Source organism: Colias eurytheme, chromosome 17, assembly GCF_061535395.1.
Source record: "Colias eurytheme isolate Ceu_HAF_F1 chromosome 17, ilColEury1 Martin Lab GWU primary, whole genome shotgun sequence".
Lineage (NCBI taxonomy): Eukaryota > Metazoa > Arthropoda > Insecta > Lepidoptera > Pieridae > Colias > Colias eurytheme.
Window position 1 is genome coordinate 9,206,302 of NC_142996.1, and position 27,059 is coordinate 9,233,360.

The window sequence follows — 27,059 nt, forward strand, 5'->3', positions numbered from 1 at the left end:
TCTGCTGCTGGCTCCCGGACCATAAGGTTTGTGTAACAAGTAACTATATAAACAGCAAATCTGATGCTTCACGAATGATATAATATTATAATCTATCTTAGGCAGTCATTACAAAACAAAATGCTTAATGCAGCTATAACGAACACCATTTTAAACATTTTTAAGTTTTAGAAACACTGGCACTGGTTCAACCACGTTCAACCATAGACATTTGTTTTGCTGACGTAACATGTATCTTGAGTGTATCTATTAAAAACTTTAATAACTAAACGCTTTATAATCTGCTTATACATAGTTACTATCTCAGAGGTTACTATACTCTTTGATATTCTGTACCGGTGATCGGTCAACACAAATGATAAAACTTCAAAAGTCAAAACATACATCAAAAGTTCCATTCGTCATTAATTTACTTTAAAGTTGAATATTTTTTAATCACTTGCTTCAAACTTGCACAAGTGTTATGAAACATTAGAAAATAAGTTAGTTTCGGTTTATTAACAGTGTAGAACTTTTCCACAGAAATAATTCTAAAATATAAAATTAATATGCGCGTATGATAGCAGTTGAACTTTGTTTCCTTTGCGTGTTTATAGCTATTGCTTACCACTGAAGTATTTTCATTTATTTACAATTTGTTTTCTATGTAAAATGGCGACGGATAAAACGATAAACCGACATAAGCCGGGCTCTGAGGTAGTTCAGTCAACTGTGCTGCCCACCATACACTAAAGTGCAGTAACAGCAAAATCACGATTTCGAGTAAAACGCATTTAAAGTTAAGAATTGATTTTAAAAAATCAACAGAATGATAAGCAAAAAAATTTGAATGCAGAAAGGTTGTAAAGGCATAGGTTCACACGTTAAAGCAATAAAAAAAAATATATCTTAATAACTGAATTTATTATGGCCATTTATTCTTTTTGGTGCCTATTACTGCATAGCCTTTTTTGTAAAAAATACCATTTTAAACTTAGTAAAATGCAGCAAAAAGCCCTATTACTGCGTTTGGATCAGTTATTTTGTCAAGAAACCCAACTAACATGCAGTAAGGTCAAAAAAATACTGCATTTTAGTTAGTTTTTTAAGAAAAAAGTGTTCAATTTACTAGTGCAGTAAGAAAAATAGCTAGTTCACAGTTGCAGTATTTAAAACATTAACTGCACTTTAGCTAGGAATAATCATATCTGTGTCATTATGCTATCCAAACTAATCTGCAGTAATGCTGTATTTTACTGCGTGTTAGTCAGTTTATAATGATAAAAGAATGTTAAGTATTCACAACTAAAATGCGACAAGCTTTGATTTTACTGCATTTTAGTTGGGAGTTCGTGACAATAAATTGTATTTTCTTAATTTGCAGTAAAAATAGCTTGTATGGCGGTAAATTTTACTGCGTATTAATTTTTTTTTTAATTTTTTTCCAGAAATATAAAACTATCTAAAGAACTGTAAAATTCTATTGCTTACTGCATTTTAGTTATGAAACCTTAAAATTTAATCTGCAGTATAATTTATACTGTATTTTAGTTGGGAAATCACGCCAAATTGTTAATTTTTTTCGTTTGCAGTAAGTGAAAACTGTTAAATAAAAACCATTCTTATAGTCTTAGAAATAAGTAAGTTAATTCAATAGAAAGCTTAAGAAACCCGCTTTCAGAATCACTAATAAAACGAAAAATCACAAAAGGGCTGTTACTGCTCTTTAGTCTCTGGTGGGCAGTGTGTTAGTGTATCATTAACCGAGTTGCTTGTAAAATATACTTAAATTTCATTTTTAATTTATACATGTATTAATTTGTGAGTTTCATGACCTACATTCTTTTGTATAATTAATTATGTGTAAAGACTTACTGTATTAAGACATTCATTGTTATTTTTCACTTTATCCTTGGCCTTTTCTATTCAAAGTGCTAATTTGCTAATAAGTTGTATTGCTTCAAGTGAATACATAGCATGATACTTAACTTATGTACAGAATTACATATAATTTGAGTATCTATAAATATAAAAACCTTTCAGCGTTGCAAGAATAAAGCCAGTAAGATATTTAAGGGAATAGCCATAAACATGTTGAAGCAGATGTTTTTCTTGTTCCGATATTATCTAGAGATGTTTATAGACTTCCTATTCTCTCTATACTGGGATGGACAAAGACGGACCATTCCAGCATTGGAAAAGAAACATACTTTACTCAAAGAGAGTGCTGTGGCTTTAGCGGCGAAAATCAGGAATAAGGAATTGAAATCTAGAGATCTGGTTGCAATATGCATTGAAAGAATCAAATTGGTGAGTTCAATTTTAATAATATATGTATAAGGTTGATTTTCCTCCTTTCTCTTTATATTTGATAGATTATAATCAGTGATAAAGGTAATTAATTAATTGAATATTACCTAATATTATGAAATGATATATTTTTTATCAGTCATCTTCATGTTTTTTTAAATAAGTATGACATCAATGACAAATCTAAAATTACTATTGACTTGCTGTGTCTTTTTTTAATTAGAGTGATTTTTTTCATAAATCACTCTAATTAAAAAAACCTATATCAATGTCTGTTAAGAATCTAAATCAAAGTACATAAGGACACTTAGTGGAAAGAGATTTTGTTCTGATATATGAAGACGTGATTTGTATTTAAAAAACAACAAAGTTTTCGAATTTTATACCTTTCTTTATGAATTCTTACATTCTGATAAAATAAAGGTTTGTTAGCGTTATACAGAGTGTCCCACTGTTGGTATACTAAGCTCAAGAGGTTATAGTTATGCATACGCTGAGTTCGTAAAAAATACTTATAAAATTCCAGACACATTTTTATGAATTCTTAAAACTCTACACCCATAACAAGCAACCCGCCCAACTTTGCCACCAGCACGTGAGCTATTGTTTAAGATTATGTTTTCATAGACAAAATGCTCATATTAGCGAAGCGGTATATGTCGGCTGCGCGGAGCTAGAGAAGAAAACATGGATTTTGTTGTTAAAGTATTTTTTTCGTAATCAGTGTAAGCAAAACTACAAGTTCTTTCGCGCTTAGTATACCAATAGTGGGACACCCTGTATATGAATTTTTAATAATTAACTAGTGTGTATGACTTTCACAGGTAAATCCATATTTAAATGCTGTGACTGATGAAAGGTTTGAGGATGCCTTAAAGGATGCGGAAGAAGTTGACAGAATGATTGAAAAGGGTTTATCAGAGGAAGAATTTAAAAAGAAACCATTTTTGGGTAAACATTACTATTTAATATTTATTTTAAAATTTAATCTGGATTATCAGAATAAGAAATTTAAGAAACATATATCATACTTAAGAAATTTAATCTATATAAGCAAATCTCTCTTTGAAATAAAAATGGATTATTTCACATTGACACTCTTCTTACACATATAATTAGAAAAATCTATAAAAACTTTGCGATATATTTTTTTAAAGACCATTTTTTACTTTTTTTAATCATTTCACATTTTTTTTTCTAAGGCGTACCATTCACGGCGAAAGAGAGTCACGCGGTATTAGGCATGTTGCACACTCTCGGTATAGAAGCTCGCCGCGGCGTGCGCGTGGATTATGACGCGGAGTGTGTGCGCTTGTTGAAAGAAGCCGGCGCTATACCGGTTGCTGTTACTAACGTGCCGGAGATTAATAAGTGGTTAGTATTTGTGCTTTTTAAGAAAAAGGATAATGAGTTTTCATTGTACTTAATAATTTTTTGAGTAACAAAGTATTTTGAAAGTGAATAGGTGTAAACTGTAAGCTGAACATTATTAATTATTTTCTCAGATTTTTATAAAAAAAATTGAGATTGTTAAATTTTTTTTTGTTTTGTAACTTGTTAAACTAGTTAGAGAAACAGCATGAATGGCCATAAAAATTTTATTTTTAACATCAGAGTCAATCAGTATCGCCATAATGTATAAGTTTAAGAGTTATAAGTTTGAGATTTAAGTATCTCGACTATATTGGTGTTATAGTAGAGCCATTTTAATAGGCAACATTTGACAATTCAACAAAATTCAACAACGTAACCTAGTCGTCTGATGAATTTTAAAATTGACATGTGTTTCAAGTTCGATTGACAAATGTTTCAAGTCCGTATCGATTAATTCACTTTAATCGATGATATTAAGCAGGTTACCTCTCTTCGAAGATAAAATTGATGACGTCAAATGTTGCCTATTAAATTGGCTCGACTATACTATATGCTTAGCTTTGAGAGTAAGAGCGTATACGCACTATGCGGGTAGCCGCATTGCGGGTAGCCGTCCGGCTGACCGCAAGCACAATTATGTACGTAATATTCATTTCTATGCGCACTGCGATGCGGCTACCGCAGACCGCACAGTGCGCATAGAAATGAATATTACGTACATAATTGTGCTTGCGGTCAGCCGGACGGCTACCCGCAATGCGGCTACCCGCATAGTGCGTATACGCTCTTATAAATTTGAGATTAAAAAAAATGTGTGCGTGTACACACGTAAGAAGTGAAACTTCATATGACCTTATTTTTCAAAAAATAATTTACAACATGCAACTTTACAGAAATACGTCGAACCACGCGTGGTAGGGATAAGAAAAAGATGGCGCGTAACGGAAAAATGTCACGTGTAACGTGCGCGTAACGAAAAAATGTTACACTAAATTTTTTTCCAACCCCGAAAAAGAAGTTTCACTTCAATAACTCTTGTCCTCAGGCAAGAGACCCGCAACATGGTGTTCGGTCAGACGAACAACCCGTACCACTGCGGGCGCACGGTGGGCGGCTCCAGCGGCGGCGAGGCGGCGCTCTGTGCGGCGCTCGCCAGCCCCATCGCGCTGTGTGAGTGATAGTGTAGAGCGGGCTTTATGAAAATACTTTATGGATTAGTGCGAGAGTGTAGAGATGGCGTAAAAGCGCGCTCGCCAGCCCCATCACGCTGTGTGAGTAATGTGCAGCCGGCTTTTTGAAAAAGCTTTATGGATTAGTGCGAGAGTGTAGAGATGGCGTAAAAGTTTTTTTGGATTTTTTTTTTTTATAAAAGTTAATCATTGTGTATAGGCTTTATACTTGTGAGCCATATTATTTAAACTAGCTGCGCTCCGCGGTTTCACTCGCGTGGCTACGCTTCTGTTGGTCTTAGGGTGACAAATCAACATCGAGCTATGCTGCGCTGTACTGCGCTGTGCTGTGTTTGGTCAACTCGCTCGTCTAATATTTTAATGAGGATACAAACAAACCATGCTGTGCTGCGCTGTGTGAGGCTACGCTCAGCTTGTAGATGATAATCGCTCATTTACACAGCACAGCGCAGTACAGCGCAGCATAGCTCGATGTTGATTTGTCACCCTTAGCGTGATGATATATAGCCTATAGCCTTCCTCGATAAATGGGCTATCCAACATGGAAATAATTTAATTAAGTGCGAAAAAACTTGTCACACTTTCTTATGTAATTTTGTTCATTTTTCTGTGTATTTCAACAGGTTCTGATATTGGTGGATCAACAAGAATGCCGGCTTTCTTCTGTGGTCTGTTTGGTCTCAATCCCACTGCGGGACACACAAGCCTGAAAGGTAATTATTTGTTATAAATAACTTTTTTTTTTAACCTTTACTGGATTAGTATCTACTAAATAAAGTATATGTATTTAATTAAAATGAATCGCTAAATGTGTTAGTAAGCGCATAACTCCAGGACGGCTGAACCGATTTCGAAAATTATTTTTTTATAATATTCCCTGAAGTACAACGTAAAACGTAAACATGTACCACGGGCGAAGTCGGGCCGGACCGTTAGTTGAGTATATTATTATCTGAGAGTATAATAATTATTTTACAGGACACTTGTTTTGTTGTTCAAGCACGTTTTTGACGTGATAAAGTTTTTAAAATCGTTTTAGTCGGGTGACATGTTCAGAAACTTGTGTCACACCAAAACCTCACGAGCGCGATCGCAGGTATAACGAGAGAGAGACGGACCGATCTCCCGTCTCATCTCGAGCGCTGCCACCAATAAGACGTTATCACGTAAACATCTCGATCGTAAACCTACTTTACAAACAACCATTTTTTTTATTATTTTTTAATCCCCAGGATCGGTCCTACGCAACGGCACGGATCCCACGATAGCATCCATCGGTTTCGCCAGCAAGCACCTGGTGGACCTGGTGCCTCTCACCAAGATCGTGGCTGCGGGTAAAGCGGAGCTGCTGCAGCTGGACCGACAGGTGGATCTCAAGGTGAGCAGGTGGAATTGCGTTTTTTGTAATACCATGAAAGAAAAAATAATAATTTTGCTATTGCGATTACAGAAAATTTTTAAATATAAGTAATTATTTTTTTATCGTATATTTTAAGAGAAATTAAATAAAAATTAAAAATGATGACGTCACACATAGGGTGTATAATCTGGCACAGGAAAAAATGTAGTCTGCCGTATGAATGACGTCATTTGCCGTGGCTTTTAAAACTCAAAATGAACGAAAACTTCAATACATATTTTCAAAAAGCAACAATACATTTTATTATTCATCTAGTTTTGATTGAAAAAAAAACAAGTACCTAAAAATTCGACCAGTCTACTCGACTGGCCGGTCTTTAAGGCCCTGATGAATGATGTAAAATATAAAATTTATGTTTTCAGAAAATAAAATACTTCTACGTCGAGAGCTCTAAAGATATAAGAATCAGTCCGATCTGCTCTGACCTAAGGAAGGCTATGAAAAGGTAAAAACTGAGCTATTGTTTATTCATTCACCAACTTTTTATGATTGATTTCAATAAATCACTAAACAAATAGACTTTAATCGCGTAATAAAAATGTCGTCAAAAAATGTTGGAGCGTTGTATAGATTATAGAACACCTTATTTCGTGGCAGAAATATTCTAAGTCAATTGTATATCTCATGAGAAATCTCTGCTATTTTTTTACATTTTTTCCCCACATTTCCAGGGTAATTTCCCGTATTTCGGACGAGACCACGGGCGATAGGTCTCCCCGCCGATATTACCACAACGGCTTCAACTACATGTTCGCGTTATGGAAACACGCCATGACCAAAGAAACGGAAATTTTCGCCAAAATGTTGACTAATAACACCGGGGAAGTTAATGGCGTCTGTGAGCTGGGGAAAAAGGTAAAGTTAACACAAAATATATATTTTGTTTTTCATTAAAAATGACCAAATTTATGAAAGACTAGCTGCTCCGCGCGGTTTCACCCCCGTGGCTCCACCCCTGTTGGTCGTAGCGAAATGATATATAGCCTATAACCTTCCTCGATAAATAGGCTATCTAACACCGAAAGAATTTTTCAAATCGGACCAGTAGTGTAGTGTATGTGAGTGAAAGAGAGGGAAGTATTATGTCATCTCTTGCGCACGTGCAACGGTGACACCGCTCACACAGCTCAGTTGGCTGCAGGCGGTCGGAGCGAGAGGTCGTGTGCGTCTAAGAGCCGATAATAGGGAAGGACATACACTACATTTTTGGCGACGAGGTAAATCGGGAATAAATGTAAGTAATTTTTTGTTGATAATAAAAAAAAAAATTACAAAACAAACAAAAAAAGGGAGGAAATAGGTGTGCTGTGATAACTATTGAACTAATTATATCCACAGTCAAGTTACATCGAAGGGAATATTAAAGTTAATAATAATAGACACACATACTTATTTTAATTATGATATTTTGTGCCGCTTACATAAAAAAAAATACCCGCACAAAGCAATAACATGTGCGTGCCTCCGCGCCGTAGAAAACGAAGGTTTCGTTTACATAAAGATTTAGCAAAACCTCTTAAATAATTGTAGCCAGACTATGATATATAAAAAGCTAGATACGTTACCCGCTCTCTATTTTGGCAAGAAAAAACTCAGCTAAGTGCCCGAGTTTCACTTAGTCACGCACCATTCAGCGTCGTGGCTGGACGTTCTTTTATATTTTAATCGGCAGTTGTTATTACGAAGTACATGAGTGAGACATTATTTATTTATTTATTATTGGAATTATTCTTACAAATTATTACAATAACTTAAGTCTAAGTCCCACAAAACTGCACATGCAGTTTGACTGTGCACTGTGACTCTCGTGCGTGAGAGTAAAAGAGAGAACAACTGTATTGGTGATAATGCGTTAGTAAGTAGGTATGTATTAATAACGCTGTTTTTGTAGCCAGAAGGATAAAGTAGGTGTTGTAAAATGTTTCTCGTATACATAACTTCACTGATACCAAATACCAATGCATACGCGGGCTGTCTTTATTGCTCGAGCGTATGGTGCCTGTATGATAAATACACTGTACAGTGTACGGGTATACAGCTAGCGTCGTCCAGTATGTACTCACGTAGTCATTCATAGGACTGTAACTGCGTTAAGCGAGATTAATTTATGTGATATTTTGTTTAGTCGAGGCTGTAGATTATTATTTTGGGACATTTGATTACATATAAATTTATTAATACTGATATGTAAAAACCTGCTTAGAGGATTGGTTAAACATGATTAAATGAGCTAAGAAGGTTCGATTCCCGATCAGCTCGGAATAGATTTGTCTGGTTACAAAAAATATAATTATACCAAATACCCACTTATATCTTATTTTAATTACTCGATGTGAAGTTGCATGAGTATTATTTAAGATTATTCATTATTGCATAAAGAAGTAATTAATGGTTATCATCATGGTTATATCAGGAACGTAAGTTTCCTGGACAGGCTAATATAGTAACATTATGGAAGTTCTGATGTATGTGTTTCGATGGTGATGTGGACCACGACAAGGGATTTCTAAAGTTGTTGTTGTTAAGCTATAATTTTACAAGATGAAGCCTGACAAAAAAAAGGGTAACGTCCGTGTACGTACTTTGAAATGTGTTACCAGATGATGCCTGGTAGTACAGGAAAAAAACGGGTGATGCCCGTGTGTACTTTGTACTGTGTTACCAGATAACGCCTGGTGGTCAAGAAAAATCGGATGACGCCCGTGTGTATTTTGTAATGTTATACCAGATGATGATCCCTGGTAGTGGAAAAAACAAAAATCGGGTGACGCCCGTATGTACTTTGTAATTTTATACCAGAGATGCCTGGTAGTCGTAATATAATTACAATACAGGTGATGCCTGTAGTGATGTGATACGGGTGATGCTCGTATAAAATGTTTATATTTTGGGTGATGCCGATATTGCGAATTCATGCACTTACATACGCGATTTTAAAAAAGATGTGATAGTTAGTCATCATTTCATAGTGTTTCTTCTAATATGGATTGTATCTTCGAAAATACTTACGGTTAGTATTGTTATCCAAATTAAAAATGGAATAACACAATTTTAAGAGTATAAATAATAAATGCTAAAATATTTACAGTAGGTAGTTTTTATTATTCATAATATCTAAAGGTGACTTAATATTTTCGTAAATTCATAGCAGATTTTGTTAAACAACGAAAGAATAATCATAATGATAACAATGCCTAAAATATCTGCGGTAGGTATTGCACATATTTTAACCGACAACTATAAAGTTAGTCAGGTTAAGTGATTGTATAATAATCATAAACAGAGTAAGGTAATAAAACAATGAATATTCGAAAACAAAAATAAATGGAATGAGAGACATACAGAGTAGTCTCAATATTCATTATTTCAAACTAGCCACCTGGCAGACGTTGTTATGCTCTTTCGCCATTTATCGGTTCGTTAAACGAATTGGAATATGAATATTATCCGGATTGGTTAAGCCGATACGCGCCGCGCGCCGAGGTTTGAGTTTTACACTTGGCAACATATTTGGCTATTCATTTTTATTGTATATACATACTATGTGGCGTTGTAGGTGAGGTGGAAACAAAAAAAAAAAATAATAAGAACTGCTCACCATACAGTCGACAATTAATTTAGTTAATTAATAAAATAAAATACAAATATCAGTAACAATAAGAGCCGTGGTGTGCCTAGGTCCAAACCCTCCGGTAGGGCTCTTACTGATATAGGTGGACGTAAGATGGAGTGCGCGTCTCGTTGCGAAGGCTAGGCGGTAGGGTGTCGTTAGGGTTGGTCGCTGAATTCCTTCAACAGGAATTAAGGAGCCGAAGCAAGCAAGACGTAGAAGGATTTCCTCAGCGGCAATCGTAGCAATGTCGTACTACTACTGAAGATGGGTCTTAAGCGGTATGTAGCAGCGTATGAGGTTCCTTATCGGAACGTGGCAAGGACGCGACAATTCCCTGCGCGGGAACGTTGCGGGTATGTAGAAGCTTTCTAAACGGAACGTAGCAGTAGTATAACACTACTCCCTCAGCGGAAATGTAGCACCCCGGTTTGGGGTTAGGTATAACACACTGTTAATCATTACATGTTGGAACGTTGAAAACGACTTTTACGTAATTTATACAATAATATACCGTGAAAGACAATAGTTGGACAATAGACAGTTGGCATAAAATATGAATCGTTAATTGTTAATAACTAGCAAACCTGGCGAAGTCCGTTTCGCACCAGAGACACCTTTTCCTTGTTATAAACCTCACGGAGCCCGAGACCTTTCCAACGAGTGCAAAGCCGTGGAAATCGGTTCGTGCGTTCTGGAGTTGTAGCGTCAGGAAGGAAAACCCGACTTATTTTTATATAGTAGATTACTTTGATACTTAGATAGTGTATAGTGACAAACAACCTGTCAAATATACACTTAAAATTTTTAGATAGATAATAAAGGTCAATTTCAAGACGAACATTTAATGTAAAATAAAAAATGGATCATAACCACATCATACCGCAAATATTGGTAACTATATGCAAGGTATATGTAAGAACCATGGTAAAATCATACACCATGTGTATCTAGTTATTACTATATTAATAACGACTGTTTTTAATTTAAAAACACCAATTTTATAATAGACGAGAAAATCAGCAACACAAACATCAACGTGAATAGTATTATAAAAGTCAATACACTAATAATTTTATTTACAAGTTTAAAAGTTATTAAGAATTTAATAAGATTTACAACGTAGTAATTCATATAAAATCCAAGTTTTAATGGTGGTTTGTAAGACTGGTCTGATTTCATATTCATAAAGTAGGTACTTACGACGTAATACATCTTTTAAGAGCTCATCTTTTGAACATTCAATATCGCACCTAATGCATTAACACCGCTGCGAAAAAATAATGGATATCGTACTAGAACGAATAAAAGATTATCAATTAAGAAATACGTTAAAGATTTCTTATCAAAGCAAAAAAAAAAAAAATGTATTATCGCGAAAAGGTCACCATTCGTGCCTTAGTCAGAATATAAATTCCAAGTATTAATCTCTACAATATTGAGGTGGTATAGTGGTATTGATTTCGAAATGCAAAATTGAATATTGTAAATTCAAGTTAATTAATTTTTATTGATTGTTACAGTTAAATTTGTATTACTGATTGTTACAGTTAACATTGTACAGTTAAAAAAAAATAATATGTATCCAACTAAGTACTTATTTTCAGACCATTAATGTGTGATTAATGTCTAGCCACTATTATTGTCATTAAGTTATCTTTATCTTTTTCAAGTGGCTATTAAGTTGTCAGTAATACAAATACAAATGTTATCATAAGTAACAAATAAAAAAAAGTCATCAACAAAATGATACATTTTGATTCGTTGTAGGTTCGTTACATTTATTGAATTTTAAATACCTATGTGTTATTAATGTAATAACCATACAATGAACAACACCGCGTGTGTGTTGAGGTTACAATAAGAAGTATAAAAAAAGAAATACATTATTAATCACGCTTTACTAAATATTCATTATTGTATTGTCAATAAATTGTTGTAATATTGTCACTGAAGTTAAATCTGTACGGTTTGGGTAGGTCCTAAGCGAATCGAAAAGAATCGGTTGCATACAGTCATACGAACATACAGGTGAAGCTAAAAGCGGTTCAATAGAAGTCAATGGCACAGTATAGGTAGTATGATATTGTACTGTTGCAGAGCAAGCTCCACTAAGACTATAATTCTGTCAGAGTGGTTTATACCCGAAAGTTGGTATTTAAATAATTGATAATTATGAACCTTAACATTGTAATACTATGTATCTGTATGAATTAAATATTTTTAATGCGCTATAAAAAAGGCTGCCACTTTCTAGCCTCTAAACTATCGCCCAAAAATATATCATAAATCGCTTTATTACGATATGAAAGAGAGACGGACAAACGAAGAAATAAACAAATCTTCCTTGTGCCTAAGGATCATATGATAAGTTGTTTTTGCTTAAATAAGAATAAATAATGAACCAATTATGTTTGGTTAAAATTTTGCCGTATAATATTTATTATATTATTTAGGGTACAGATATATATACATATTATATTACATTCCGATTTTATTAGGTATATTGAATTAAAATCGGAACATATATTGTTTTAGTAACGAAGTACATATATACAGAATATAGATATTAAATAATAACCGAGCATTTAAGTATGTACCCAGTCTATAGGCATTTCACTTGGTAATAATTGTACCGAAGTTTTACTTAGATTGTTACTAATCCAATTATAAGGTCTTTTGCAGCTATCGTTTATTTATAATTTTAATATGTGGGAAAATGCCGGTGTGTGATGCCGGTGCAGGTAAAGTGAATTAAATTATGCGTCAGAAGAAGCAGCATTCACCTCTTCTAAATGACCTGGAGTGCAGGTCATCATAAATAGTGAGTGAAACATATCAACAAGGTAGTGCAATAGTCATGTAAGGAAAAAATAAAACAGGTACAGTACAGGTACAGTACAGGTACAGTTAGTCAAAAGTATAGTTAAGTTACAGAAGGAACATAGTTTAAACATTATACCTTACATATACATTAAGTTACTGAAAACGATTTCGTCCCATTGGTTAATAAATAAATGATGACTTAATAAACTTAGATATAAGTATACAACTTATTCATGATAGATTGTCGTATACTTAAATAAATTGCCATTATTGTTATTATAAATACCTACGTAAGATGTTACATTTCTATTTTCTATGATTTTGAAGGAGCGACTATATGCCTATACATATATTCTTGCCGGCTCTTCTCTGTTGAGGCGGCTTTCCGAACCAGTGGTAAATTCATATTTTGTCCTTATATTGACGATTTTAAAATGTTTCTGGACGAGGTCTGGTTGATGAATGAAGGTTTGAGTTTGAAAAAATTATTAATTAATATCGATTTGAATACATATATTGTAAAAATTATTATAATTTTGAATATACATATACTTAATGTAGAAAAAAAAAGAAAAAAAAAATGAAAAGGAGAGATGTTGCATATAGATAGAATTTATAATTGATATTACTAGGCCAGGTGACACATTCTACTCTATCACTGGTATGGAGCGGACGTGTCCCTGAGTTGTGTTTACTAACTGATACTGGTGCTTAGGTATAGACTAACATACCCGAATAGAACATAATATTTTATTTAATAAAATTAATTGAACAAATTAAAAATTTCTAAAATAAAGGAGGGATGTAGTGTATGTGAGTGAAAGAGAGGGAAGTATTATGTCATCTCTTGCGCACGTGCAACGGTGACACCGCTCACACAGCTCAGTTGGCTGCAGGCGGTCGGAGCGAGAGGTCGTGTGCGTCTAAGAGCCGATAATAGGGAAGGACATACACTACAAGTAGTTCCCGAGATTAGCGAGTGTTCTAAACTCTTGCGCCTTACAATTTAAAAAAAAAATTTCATGTTCAACATGTTTGATACTTTTTCTGGAAGATTTTGATTCACAATTAACCTATCACGCGTCTGGCGCACAGCCGGCACCGATCCCGATAGTGTCAAGGGAGTTCACGAAATCTAGCTTTTTTATGACTACCGAGTTTGAAAATTTTATTTACCCTATTGTTCTATAATTATATGCCATGTATGATATATTTTTGGAAAGAAGAAGAAACTAGTTATAGCATAAAAATGTAATCATGACGATATATTTTTTCTATATAATTATAGAAATTGATTTAATTTTGTTTTAATTTTAATTGCTTACATACTAACACTTACATGATAATTCTGAGTTATCAAATGATCATATTCACGTTTTCATATCACTACACGATTGCCAAATACATTCACTTATGTTTTCACACATTTAACACAACGTATTTCACTATAAATAATAACAAATCTCCATTATTCACAAACAAGAAAAAAAGTGCCATTTTGCGTCTTCCGCACTGAAAAGTTGAGACACTTTTTCACTGAGTATTCTTCAAATATCCCTAAAACCAATATCATAAACGTATTCTACGTACAATTTCCAGTAATATACGTCTCAATTATCACTCATCTAATTATTCCTCTCGGCATAATTCACAATCCAAATATTCGTTGAACAAGACAAATGTCACAAACTATGGCCGATGACGCAACTCAATCAATGATTCACTTTTTTTTTTATTTTGTGGTTTTGGTCTCTATTGCCTGTCTCGGAGTCGTGTCGATTCGAATTATAAATGTTTAAGGCATAGAGAAATATTTTTTATACTGGAAACATTCACTTGTAAGTCTCTACTGATGACCTTCAATGTCACGGGCCGCGTTAGGCACAGAGTTTGTGCGCAGGACGCTACAGTACAATTTGCGTTACGACACAAATATTGTGCGTAGAACGTGTCACGGGTTAAAAGACGTTCAAACAAACAAACACGACAATGTTGATAAACAACTTGAGGAAAGTTTACTGCCTCTGGGAGCTGGGAAAATATGGCATGCAGGCTTTTTAAATAGTAAACTATTTCCCATTGTTTAATTTCTTTGTTGCTTCTGTGAACTATTTTAATTTTATCCGCCTCCTTATTAGCCGCTTTCTTCAATACACATTTATTTTGTTAATAAAGAAAAAATATGTATAATAGATACATATTTTTTCTATCTATCATTCATTCAATAATTCATTCATTCATTCATTCATTCATTCATTCAATAGATATTAAAATTGTGGAAAAATGTTATAACTTTTATAATTTATAATATACATAATTTATAATAAGCATAAAATTATTACAGATAATCGGCCAATCATCGTACACATTAGCGGCTATACTAAAACTGATAGACGACCAAGTGTTGCCCGCTGTGAACAGAGAGTGGGCTGAGAAACTTACTGGCGAACTGAAGACTGATTTACTGGTAATTTCGATCTATAAAGTAGAAATTCAATTATGCGGCATTCAAAAAAGAGAAAATATAAACCTGTTTTAATTTACAATATTTTATTTATATTAATTCCCAATACAGGCTGAATTTTAGTAGTTTTTATTAGATTCAAATATAAAATTTTAACGATACTAACGGTGTCGATAGTCGGTGTTCTGCCCTATTACCACTTTTGCGTGTTTTATCTTCAATAGAACCTTTATTGGGCATTAACAAATAACTTCTTTTTTTTTTGTGGAATTAGTCGAGCCGTTCTGGAGTTTTGTGCACAACAAAACATATTTTGGCGATTGAGGGATATTAATATTTCTCATTTTTCGTTTTTAAATTATACCTTATCCTACTAATATTATAAACTAGCTTTCCGCCCGCAGCTTCGCCCGCGTTTTCAAAGAAAAACCCTCCTAGTTCCTGTTCCCGTGGGATTTCCGAATAAAACCTATGCTATGTGTAAATCCAAGTTACCCTCTATATATGTGCTAAATTTCATTGTTATCGGTTCAGTATTTTTGTGAAAGAGTAACAACCATAATTATACACATACATCCATCCTCACAAACTTTCACATTTATAACATTAGTAGGATACTTAAGTTTTGAGGATAGATGTATGGATGGATGCTTGTGTGTTTTTCACGCATATACTACTGAACCGATTACAATGAATTGTTATGTAGGTAGCTGAAGACCCAGTATGAGACATACGATTTTTATCCCGGAAATCCCACAGGAACGGGAACTATGCGGGTTTTTCTTTGAAAACACGGGCGAAGCCGCGGACGGAAATTTAGCCTGATATATTCCTACCAAATTTACGTAGACAGCAAAGTTCCAAAATAAATAATCAAATTAAAACTTAGCAACAGGGTGTAGTTTTTACGTTATAAATATTTAACAATAAACATTCTAATAAAACATATTATTTGCAGAACACTCTAGGCACGGACGGGGTACTATTGTTCCCCAGTGCCCCAAGCCCGGCGCCCTACCACTACAGTCTGTACTTGAGACCGTTCAACTTTGCCTATTGGGGCATTTTCAATGTGCTGCAAATGCCGTCTATTCAGGTAATAAATATTGTTTAAACTTAAGTTAGAATGGTTTTTATTGAAAATATAAGTAAGTTTGTTCTCTTACGAGACAAGCAAGTCTTGATAAAGAAATATTGGGACAATATTCCCTTCAAGTTCGATGAAATTAAATTGATGTTAGTACACAAAATTAATTTTATTAGTATTTTTATTTTATTGGGTATCGTTTAATTCTATTAACAATATCACTATTTACCCAACTAAAACAAGAGTTTGAAATTTTTCGTCCTCGTTTAATCAACGTTCTCAAGACGACGGACGTTCCCAATTTGTAGCGTATTATATTATATTTATTTACTTCAGGCAACAATATAGTTGCAGTTAAAAGATCTTAAAACTACTAAAATACTATAAATAATTTCTTATTGTTAGTGCACATTTTCCAAAACTATTTCGGTTCATTTATTAATTCACTTATATGTATTAACAATGCATTTTCCGTTTTTATGAAAACACGCGTTATATATTAAAAAACCCATTTGTGTCGCAACACTATAATAAACACAACACATAAATATTTTATGCATAATTATATCTAGTGACCCTGCCTGGTACGATTACCATTCTGCCCTTCCATTTAGCCACTGGTAGTGGGTTCGATTCCCACCCGGGGGAAATATTTTTGTGATGAACATTTCTCAAATTATCAATATAAGTATTTATTTAAAATTATATATATTTACTAGCGGTCCGCCCCGGCTTCGCCCGTGGTACATATGAAAAGTAGATGTTGGCCGATTCTCAGACTTACCCGATATGCACAGAAAATTTCATGAGAATCGGTCCACCCGTTTCGGAGGAGTATGCAGACTAACATTGTGACACGAGAATTTTATATATAAGATGTTCATCAGCCATCTGGTTTCCATAACACAAGCGAAAGCTTAGTATGGGATCAGATCGTGCCGTGTGTGAAAATTGTTCCGAAATATTTAAAATATTTATTTATTTATTATTTTTCCAGGTACCCCTCGGTCTAAACGCGGAAGGTATACCCCTCGGTATACAAGTAGTAGCGGGGCCTCAACAAGACGCACTGTGTATAGCGGTCGCTCAGCAACTCACAGACATGTTCGGGGGATATGTACCGCCCTGCACTGTGAACTGATTCGTTTGTCTGGCTGTGGGGAGGGGGGGACACACTAAACACGAGGAAAAATACAGAAAATATCATTTTATTGTCTAAAAGTGGCAGAATAGTCTGTAAAATGGCAATATCTATAAATAATTTGTTGGGGCGGGGGGGTTATAATAGATTGCACCATTCGAAATACATATAAAATAAAATTTATTGAGCGAAAATAATGTGTCTATCTACATTAGTTAATTCGGTCATATTACAAGTATGGTCAAAAACATTATAGGAATGAATATCCTCTCAAAATTGTAAACTTCTATCACATATAGCTAACAAGCTGATCATTGTCTATTATTCCTGTGCAGTGCCCTCTTAGTATAAGTAATAAGAAAAATACAAATATAAAACTATATAATATGTATTTTTAGGATTATCTAATGCTTCGTGAAATATTCGGTCAAATTGCATGGTATACTTCCGAGCCAATTTAGACAATAATTAGAATTCTTTACATTAATATTTTATTAAAACCGAAAATTAAATTATTTGTGGTCAAGACTAAGATTCTCGAAATTTAATATTTCTTGTAAGTATTTCTAATAATAAATTGTAATATCTCATATTATATAATTTTAATAATGTTGTGGTTAGTTTTTAGAGTTTTATAGTAGAGTGCTAGCAATGCATTTAATTAATTTATGGTTTTTTGTATGTAATTTCAGTATTTATACTGTAAGAACAAGCATATTTTGTATGTCACAAAGTTTATCTTGTGTCTTTTATATTATGTACGAATCTATGTTGATAATACTGTGATTTCAAAGACTAAAATTGTTACATTGTAATATTATATATTGGTGGTGGTAAGGTGAAATAAATTATATATTCCAATATTTGTGGTTTTATTTTTCGTCCTGCGTTGTAAATCGTCAATTTCAATAGTAAATGATAATACAGATTTACTTTTTCATTTATAAATAACAAAAAGTAATAATGCAACTTGAGATTCAAAATTAAAAGTTACGCCCAAAGACCGAAAACGCTTATTCAGCGAAAACATAGTTAACATCTGGTTTACATCCGCTTTCGATCTTTGAGCGACAGCCTATGACTAAAATGGACACATTAAAAATGACGAAAACGATCTACCTATATAATTGTCAATATTCGATACTTAGTGCATATTTTATTCAGCAATACTATGCAAAAAACAGATTGAAAATATCCCTTCATTCGGAGTCATAGGCCATAGCACCAGAAAGAGTGGAAAGATTAGAATTTTCGGAGAATATCGAATATTTCGAAAACTGAGAGACAACAACATTTTTTTAAATCTTTATTTCTATGATTTTATTGTTATATAAAATCTGTATAAAGATTCAGTCATTCGCTATTACGAAATAACGAAGATGTAACAAATAGGTTCATATTAGCGCCGCTTTTTCTTTGCCCGTATGACCTACCTACTTACGCTATATGCACACACACAGTATGCACCCAGAGATCGCCTACGGCCTACATATCCAAGCGAGAAAGAATTTAAAACATTGATCCAATAGCTTCTAAGTTTAACCCGTTCAAACAAACTCTTTAGCTTTATTCTACTATATAAAAATAAGTCGGGTTTTCCTTCCTGGCGCTATAACTCCAGAACGAACGAACCGATTTTCACGGTTTTGCATTCGTTGGAAAGGTCTCGGGCTCCGTGAGGTTTATGGCAAAGAAAAGGTGTCTCTGGTGGCGAGTTCGCCGGGTTTGCTAGTATTATTATAAATTAAATATAGATTAAGACAGTAGTTAAGGGTACGTAGGTATTCAGTATTGCTGTGTAAGTTAATAACTTATCAGGAAACAACAGACTTTAAAACTTCAAAACTTCTGAGATCGGTCTTGCTCGATCTCATGATGTAGTGATTTCAAACATTTATTACACATAATATATGAAACTTAAGAAGCCAAAACCCACACTCACACTCGCCATACCCCGGCCCGTATAATGTCGCCTATTGCGCAACTTGTGTTTATGTAGTATTTTATAGTTTTTAATTTTGGTTTGTACAATAAATAATTCATTCATATTGTGGGTGCAAGTGGGTGACGTTGATCACTTAACACAAGCTTAACACCGTGCCAAGTGTGCTCGTTTGCCTGCTTTTCACGTAAAATAAGGTGAAGCACTCTGCACTTTCAATTCGTTCAGGTTGAAATTCTCATCTATTATGAATCACAGGATTCACAGGACATTTTTAATTCGTTGGCATCTCTTTCGCATGGTCGAAAATTAATAGTTGTCATTTATGTGTTCATGTCACATTTTTAATATAGCGCCATCTATCGGAATTTATAAATTTCAGTGATCAAAATCGACGTTCCCATGAGGATTACATGTTTTTCCGCAGTAAAAAGTAACCTCATAACAGTACAAATCTCAAATCATAAAAATCATATTACGGAGTATTAATTACGCTGGATTGCATCATACATATTACTTTAGCGATAGTGAACATGTTAAATAATTAAGTAAAATATGAGTTAGCCAAGGAGTCAGCTAACGTTAAATATTTGTCATAAGCGTCAAATACAAAATAATAAAACGGTGCTTGCAATTTTAACTATGCATAAAATTACATTCACTGTAAGCACATGTAAGTCAACGCATAGACTATATATATGTACTTATTACAGAGCTGATATTGTTAAATTTATCTAACTATAACTACTAAAAAGGTGCAACCAAGCCTTGTATGTGTGTGTGATTAAACAATTCATCAATTGTTTTTTAATTACACTTTCATATGTTATTTATTTGCTTTTTTTCAGGAAATTAAAGGAATTTTTTTCTTAGTAATGAACACGTAGCAATCCACGATAAAAAGGTTTAAATAAAACAAGCGAATGAGAAGAAATCATTTATTTAAAATCTCTGATATAATAAACAGCCCACGCGTCGGCGCCACTCGTCCCTCGCTCCGCAACAAATCGACTTAACCTACTTACATTTATTAAACCTTTGTCTCTATATTTACAATAATATATAAACATTGTACATTCGATATTTGTGCCTAAACATGAGCTAAATCTACGCTAATCAACAATTTTCACAGCTACATCTTATTATCATATAAATTCATCCGTCTAATCTATGCTATTTCAACATCTAATAAACATTTTAGTCGACAATTTCGTCCGTCAATTCGTCGCGAACACACCTCGCGCGGAATGACCGCTCGCCGACCGGTCACGCGACTGCCGGGCGACCGGTCGCAGTCGCAGTCGCAGTCGCAGCCCGCTGCGCGCTCCGCCCACGTGGGTCACAAGTCTATCCGGATCCGAACTTCGCTCGGAAACGTTCGATTTACGCGATCACGATAGAGTTCCCTAAACATCTATTGAAGTGTATAGACAGAAGTCGGGGGTCGCTAGTACAGTCTTATCGCACTGGTTTATGCTCTATATTGGCGGTCAGGCGCCGCTCGCGCGACACTTGCAGGCGAGGATGGCGCTCACGATGCGGCGCAGCAGCGTGGGCGCGAGCAGCTCGTCCGGCGCAGGGCGCGGGGGGCGCGGGGGCGCGGCGCCCTCGGGGCGGTAGGCGTCGGGCGCGGCGGCGAGGATGGCCGGCAGGGCGCGGCGCGGGGGCGCGGCGCGAGGGCGCGGGGCGCGGGGCGGGGCGCGGCGCGCGGGGCGGGGCTCTCAGCTCGGGAACTTGGCGTAGAGCGCGTAGTGCAGCTCGTAGCCGGAGAAGCGGCAGTACTGCGCGTCCTTCTGCTCGTACGCGTTCAGCGCGCGGAACGACTTCAGCTCGCGCAGCGCCTCCGTCGCCGGCGCGTCCTGGGAACATATTATACATCAATTTACATTCTTTTTTTAACGTGATAACGTTTTTAAAATCGTTTTAGTCGGGTGACATGTTCAGAAACTTGTGTCACACCAAAACCTCACGAGCGCGATCGCAGGTATAACGAGAGAGAGACGGACCGATCTCCCGTCTCATCTCGAGCGCTGCCACCAATAAGACGTTATCACGTAAACATCCCGATCGTAAAAACCTACTTTACAAACAACCATTTTTTTTTTATTAACTATAGGCAGAGGTTTGGCCACAATCCCACCTGATGGGAAGCGGCGATGTGGCCTACTTGGTTGCACGTCTGCCTAGAAGGAGCCAATTCACACTAGCTTTGAAGAGGTCCAAGTGTCAGGGAGTGAATTCTACTCTGGATATGATGCGAATAGCCTTAAATTTTGACCAATTTTAACGGACAGATTTAATTCAAATTTTGTACACTTATCAAAGATTGGTGATTACAATAATTTCATGAGTTAAGCTTGTTTTTTCTTTCAAACTATATCCATTATTAATATTATAGAATATTTTAGGGCTAAAACAATTCATAAAATACCAATGTTTCGTACCGGCGTATGGAAGACAGTGAGCACGAACTTAGCGGGTCGGAAGGCAGCGAGCACTTTTGCGATGAGGTGCGGGTACCTCGCGACCGGCACGTCCGACTCGAACGACACGTACGAGCACGAGCGCTCAGGCGTTATGTGGATGGTCATGTAGCTGCCCTACAGACAGACAAATAGTTATAAATAAATAAATAAAAACATTCATTTATCTCTCTCACAAGGGTTAAAAACTTTACAAAGAATGAATAATACTAATACATAATATATAGTTAATATTATATACTGTATATAAAAGTGAAGTCTCAGGTCCCTTAGTGGGGTAAGGGGCAGATGCATTATTCATACATCTGTTTCACTGATCGATTTTCTTTAGGGACAAGTAGGTGATCAGCCTTCTATGTCCTACCAGACCGAGACATTTTTTTCTTCGTCTCTACCGGGAATCGAACCCAGGACCCCTCGACGATAGCTGAAGAGTTTGTTTGAGTGTTAAATTGAAATTATTTGACTGTCAGATAGTCCATTTATCGTGGGGCCATAAATTCCAAAAACACTAATTCCAAATAGGAGCAAAACAATGCGGATAAACCGCGGGGCACGGCTAGCTATGTAATAAAAATAGATATTTTGTTTTTTTTTTTTTCAATTACCCTATATATAAATTAAACACGATATAAAATTCTATTCTGATTCTATAAAAAAGTCAATTAGTATACAATATATTTATTAACTTACATCTTCAGCGACACCATTCATGGAATAACCGCAGGGATCGAACAGGTAGTCGTCGATCACCATCCCCGGGATTATCTGGTCGATGCCTGACGCCTGTAATTTACATTAAACATTATTACACATTTCATTAATTTTATTTGTCTCGGATAAGTGTGCGTTCACCTTTACAAAAACACGAATCTAATTTTCCTTGCTAATGGTAAGTGGGCAAAAGCAGTGGTAGCTCAGTGGTTAACCTCGGACTTCAAATCGATAAGTCGGGGGTTCCAATTTTGAGGCCGGGCGCGCGAGTAAACAGGAAATAAATAGATTTTTCAATTTATCTGCGCATGTTATAACATCAGTCATCACCACTGTTCGAACGGTGAAGGAAAACATCATGAGGAAATCGACATGGGAACATATATGGGCTGATGATGATGATTTAGATGAGGATGATTCAGATGATGATGATGATGATGATGAATGGTAAGTGTAAATAGTAAATACTCACTCTAGTGGCGTGGTGTGCGGTGGGCGAGCACTTGCGCGTGAAGATGTCCATGACGCGCGGGTCGAGGTCGGACATGAGCAGCTCGATGGTCTGGTCGGGCTCCGCCCCCGCGCACGGGACCGCCTCGCGGACCTCGCCCTCCTGCTCTAGGGCTGCCACCGTGCCTAGAGGATCAAGGATATTTTAAATGAATATTAATTATATTTAAAGTTTCCTTATGTTTATACTACTTGCTTTTACTGCCCGCTTCAACCTCATGTCCAAATATAGAGTAATAGCGTCATCTATTGGACTGTTTATGATTGAAATACGCATCAATCATATCACAATTTCCCCCCTTCGCGCTGCGGCGTGTAAAAAAAAAGAAAAAAAAATACGTTCAATTATTCTCATTCCAAATTTGAAATAAAGGCATTGTTGAACACTAAAATTCGTAAAAGTTCAACAAGAATTTTTTGTAAACATTTTTGAAGTGAAAACTTCTTTAGCGGCGTTGAGCACTTTTTCTGTAATGGGTATAAAATCTTAAACTCGCGTCAGGACACGTGACCTGATCGAAAAAGCGTAAGACGGATAGGTACCATTCCAAAATATCAAACATGCTCAACGTTAATAATCAAGTTTTCACTTCTGCCGGCACTCCCGGAGTGCAACCCGTCTTTTTTTTTAATATCCCATGCCAGCAGGTGTAACATTCTGATTCGATGAATGCGCAAAATTTTAAGAACGAATAGCACAAATTTTTAAAAATTCGAGGATGATAATATAAAATATCTCACCTTCCAGCGGCAGCAATGTGTACAGATACCAGCAGTCCTTCTCTGGACCCATGATGTAGGCGCGGCCGTCGCCGAAGAAAGAGTCCAGCAGTTCTACCTGCAATAACAACACAATTTACACTTTTAAAATTATATTATAAAGAGTAAAGACTAATATGGTTTTTTATCTATACTATCTATACTAATATTATAAAGCTGAAGAGTTTGTTTGTTTGAACGCACTAATCGCTATCAAACACCGAAAGAATTTTTCAAATCGGACCAGTAGTTCTTGAGATTAGCGCGTTCAAACAAACAAACTCTTCAGCTTTATAATCCATACTTAATATTATAAATGCGAAAGTAACTCTGTCTGTCTGTCTGTTACTCAATCACGCCTTAACTACTGAACCAATTTGCATGAAATTTGGTATAGAGATATTTTGATACCCGAGAAAGGACATAGGATAGGTTTTATCCCGGAAATCCTACGGGAACGGGTTTTTCTTTGAAAACGCGGGCGAAGCCGCGGGCGGAAAGCTAGTATTAGTATAAATTTTACATAGGTAACTCTTTTAAACACGAGTATCTAAAGAAAACTATTGTTTATTTATTGCTCTCAAAGCAATCAGTAGCGTAAACAACTTTTTATTATATCTTTAAAGGTTGTCAAAACACCTATAAAAATACTAATGCTCTGATTTAAATACGTTTATCAGTTTACCTATGATTTAAACTATGATTGCCCCGCATTAATCTTTCCTAAAAAATATTACACTTCCTCCCCTACTGGACTTTTGTCTTTCTTTATTACACCATACAGCAAACTCTAACCCCATAAACAATAAAGAACATTCAATAGATACTATCTACCCGGAAAAATGTTGAAGAAAATTAGCTATAGATCAACTCGCCAAGCGAATTTGAACTGTATCTCTTGCGAATAAGAATCGAGATACAAATTCTAAATTTTTTGTTTATCACACACGTTCCGGAAAGTCATCAGAATGATATGAACAATATGTCTCATTCAAGATTTCTTGGTATCAAATGTCATCAATGTATAACATTTATTTGATATGGGTGTCGAATGAGTTGTAAAACACTTTATTAAATTATAATAGAGCTATTGTTTCAATATTATGATATCAAATGACAACTACATTGTAACCTTTTTATGATAATTAGAGACATTTTTGAAAATAAACATGTTGGATAAATGTTTCTTCAAATAAATCTGTGAAATTCTTCATATAAAAAAAATGTAGTGCTGTTGTTGTCTTGTAAGCAGTTATTTATTTAACTAATAGTTCTGTTAAAGTGTTCAATCGATTTTTAATTTTTTTATATAGTTTCAGTATGCAATTTGATCACCTTTGTTAAAACAATCACACATCCAAAATCAAAATAAACATTTATTTATGCAATTAGACTTCTTCTAGAAGCACTTTTGAATCGCCATTACATATTTTTAACAGTTACCACTATTTTATAGCTAAAGAGAAATTATTACATAATAAAATAAAATAAATAAATAAATATTATAGGACATTATTACACAAATCGACCTAGTCCCACAGTAAGCTCAATTAAGGCTTGTGTTGTGGGTACTAGGCGACGATAAATATAATATTTAATAAATACATATATAGATAATAACACCCAGACCCAAGAACAAATAATTGAGTTCAACACACAAATATTTGCCCTGACCGGGGATCGAACCCGGGACCGTCGGCTCAGTAGGCAGTTACCTACTTTACCACTGCGCCAACCGCGTCGTCAATAATAAGGAAAATGTATTTGATTTTAATGGATACAATCTTTCCGACATATAAAGTGGGGAAAAACTATATTCAAGATTAATTATTACGAGGAAACTTGATATCCTTTACAAATTGCTTTGTGACAATAATTGACAATTAGTTTTATAATAATTGTATGTTATATTTTGTTACTTGCTTCTTTATTATGTTCTTAGTACATATTTTAATATTTACTATCTGTGCCCCGCGGTTTCACCTGCATTGCTCCGTTCTTGTTGGTCTTAGCGTAATGATATATAGCCTTTATCCTTCCTCGATAAATGGGCTATCTAACACCGATAGAATTTTTCAAATCGGACCAGTAGTTCCTGAGATTAGCGCGATCAAACAAACAAACTCTTCATCTTTATAATATTAGTATAGATGACCTTTAATATATTATTATATTGAAAATATATGTTTATTTATTTCAGTAATTAATATCCATTTATGTACTTGGAATTACTATTTATCAAGATGCTTTACCTATTACCTTACTGAATTTATTTCGGCAAAACCTATCAGTATGTTTTCTAAAGGTATCATAGCTTTCAGATTAATATAAGCTTCATCAAGTAGCATTATCTATGAAAATACGTTTAAAAATGAACCGTAAACAATCGATTGCTATTCAGTACTATTTTATGATTAAACAAGATTGTTCCTCTTACATTGTTCTCATCGGTAAGCTTGATATTGCAATAATACAGCAGCTTGCGTTTTGATAAACATCCCCTGGGTTTGTAATTACCATGTTCAATAATAGGAATCAAGTGATAAACAGACATAAAGATACACATATTTTTTTATGTGTTTTTTCTTCAATCTTAATCTTAATCTTAATACTATTATAAAGGCGAAAGTTTGTAAGGATGTATGGATGTATGGATGTATGGATGTTTGTTACTCTGTCACGTAAAAACTACTGAACCGATTACAATGAAATTTAGCACACATATAGAGGGTAACTTGGATTAACACATAGGATAGTTTTTATCCCGGAAATCCCATGGGAACGGGAACTATGCGGGTTTTCCTTTGCAAACGCGGGCGAAGCCGCGGGCGGAAATCTAGTATTCAAATAATATTAGACCACTAACGCCTGATGGCCAAAGGCCAGTTCTACAATGGTGCATGCCTGCCTAGTAAATTTTTATTTACAAATGTAAACAAACCCTAAAATTTGACCACGTAATATTTATTTCTAATTATTATGTTGCATTAACACATGTGTGCGGAAACTTAACAGCGAGGCGAATAACGAACACGCATAATAATATGTAAATAATTTGGAAAATCCAAAAGTGCACGCCTCATAATTTTTTTTTAATAAATATTTATTAATTATTATTTTTGTTTATTTAATAACAATTAAACCACATCGAATCAGACCCTGAAAAATGAAAGGGTTCTATTCCTGAGCATACTCAAGCGTAAGAGAAAAAAAAAGACTCGATTAGTAAAGTATTTCGGTCGCTATCGTG

General features: G+C 35.0%; 2 protein-coding genes across 2 annotated transcripts in view; one reads left to right on the forward strand and one right to left on the reverse strand.

The window, feature by feature from the left end:
• The first annotated feature begins 365 nt into the window (after nt 1-365).
• Nucleotides 366-18,247, forward strand: LOC149901406 (fatty-acid amide hydrolase 2-like). The gene is made up of 12 exons (XM_090111340.1): nt 366-696; nt 2,023-2,289; nt 3,114-3,240; nt 3,492-3,663; nt 4,709-4,833; nt 5,477-5,566; nt 6,086-6,231; nt 6,636-6,718; nt 6,945-7,128; nt 15,054-15,176; nt 16,132-16,269; nt 17,258-18,247. The coding sequence occupies exons 1-12, from the start codon at nt 652-654 to the stop codon at nt 17,399-17,401; spliced, it is 1,644 nt and encodes a 547-aa protein (XP_089967466.1). The 5' UTR covers nt 366-651; the 3' UTR covers nt 17,402-18,247.
• A 2,759-nt stretch (nt 18,248-21,006) lies between these two features.
• SamDC (S-adenosylmethionine decarboxylase) overlaps nt 21,007-27,059 on the reverse strand; it is a 28,035-nt gene continuing 21,982 nt past the window's right edge. Inside the window, exons 4-8 of the mRNA XM_090111764.1 lie at nt 23,792-23,888; nt 23,013-23,176; nt 22,520-22,612; nt 21,788-21,943; nt 21,007-21,202 (exon numbers count right to left, since the gene is read on the reverse strand). Of these exons, the coding sequence (XP_089967890.1) occupies nt 21,065-21,202; nt 21,788-21,943; nt 22,520-22,612; nt 23,013-23,176; nt 23,792-23,888 (648 nt within the window). The 3' untranslated portion in view covers nt 21,007-21,064. The remainder of the gene's footprint in view (nt 21,203-21,787; nt 21,944-22,519; nt 22,613-23,012; nt 23,177-23,791; nt 23,889-27,059) is intronic.

What these genes read in the sequence shown, in the direction of transcription:
- LOC149901406 (XM_090111340.1), top strand. Translation starts at nt 652, where the DNA reads ATGGCGACGGATAAAACGATAAACCGACATAAGCCGGGCTCTGAG. An exon ending in GTGCCGGAGATTAATAAGTG is followed by an intron (nt 3,664 to 4,708) that starts GTTAGTATTTGT and finishes TCTTGTCCTCAG; the next exon opens with GCAAGAGACCCGCAACATGG. An exon ending in CGCCAGCCCCATCGCGCTGT is followed by an intron (nt 4,834 to 5,476) that starts GTGAGTGATAGT and finishes GTATTTCAACAG; the next exon opens with GTTCTGATATTGGTGGATCA.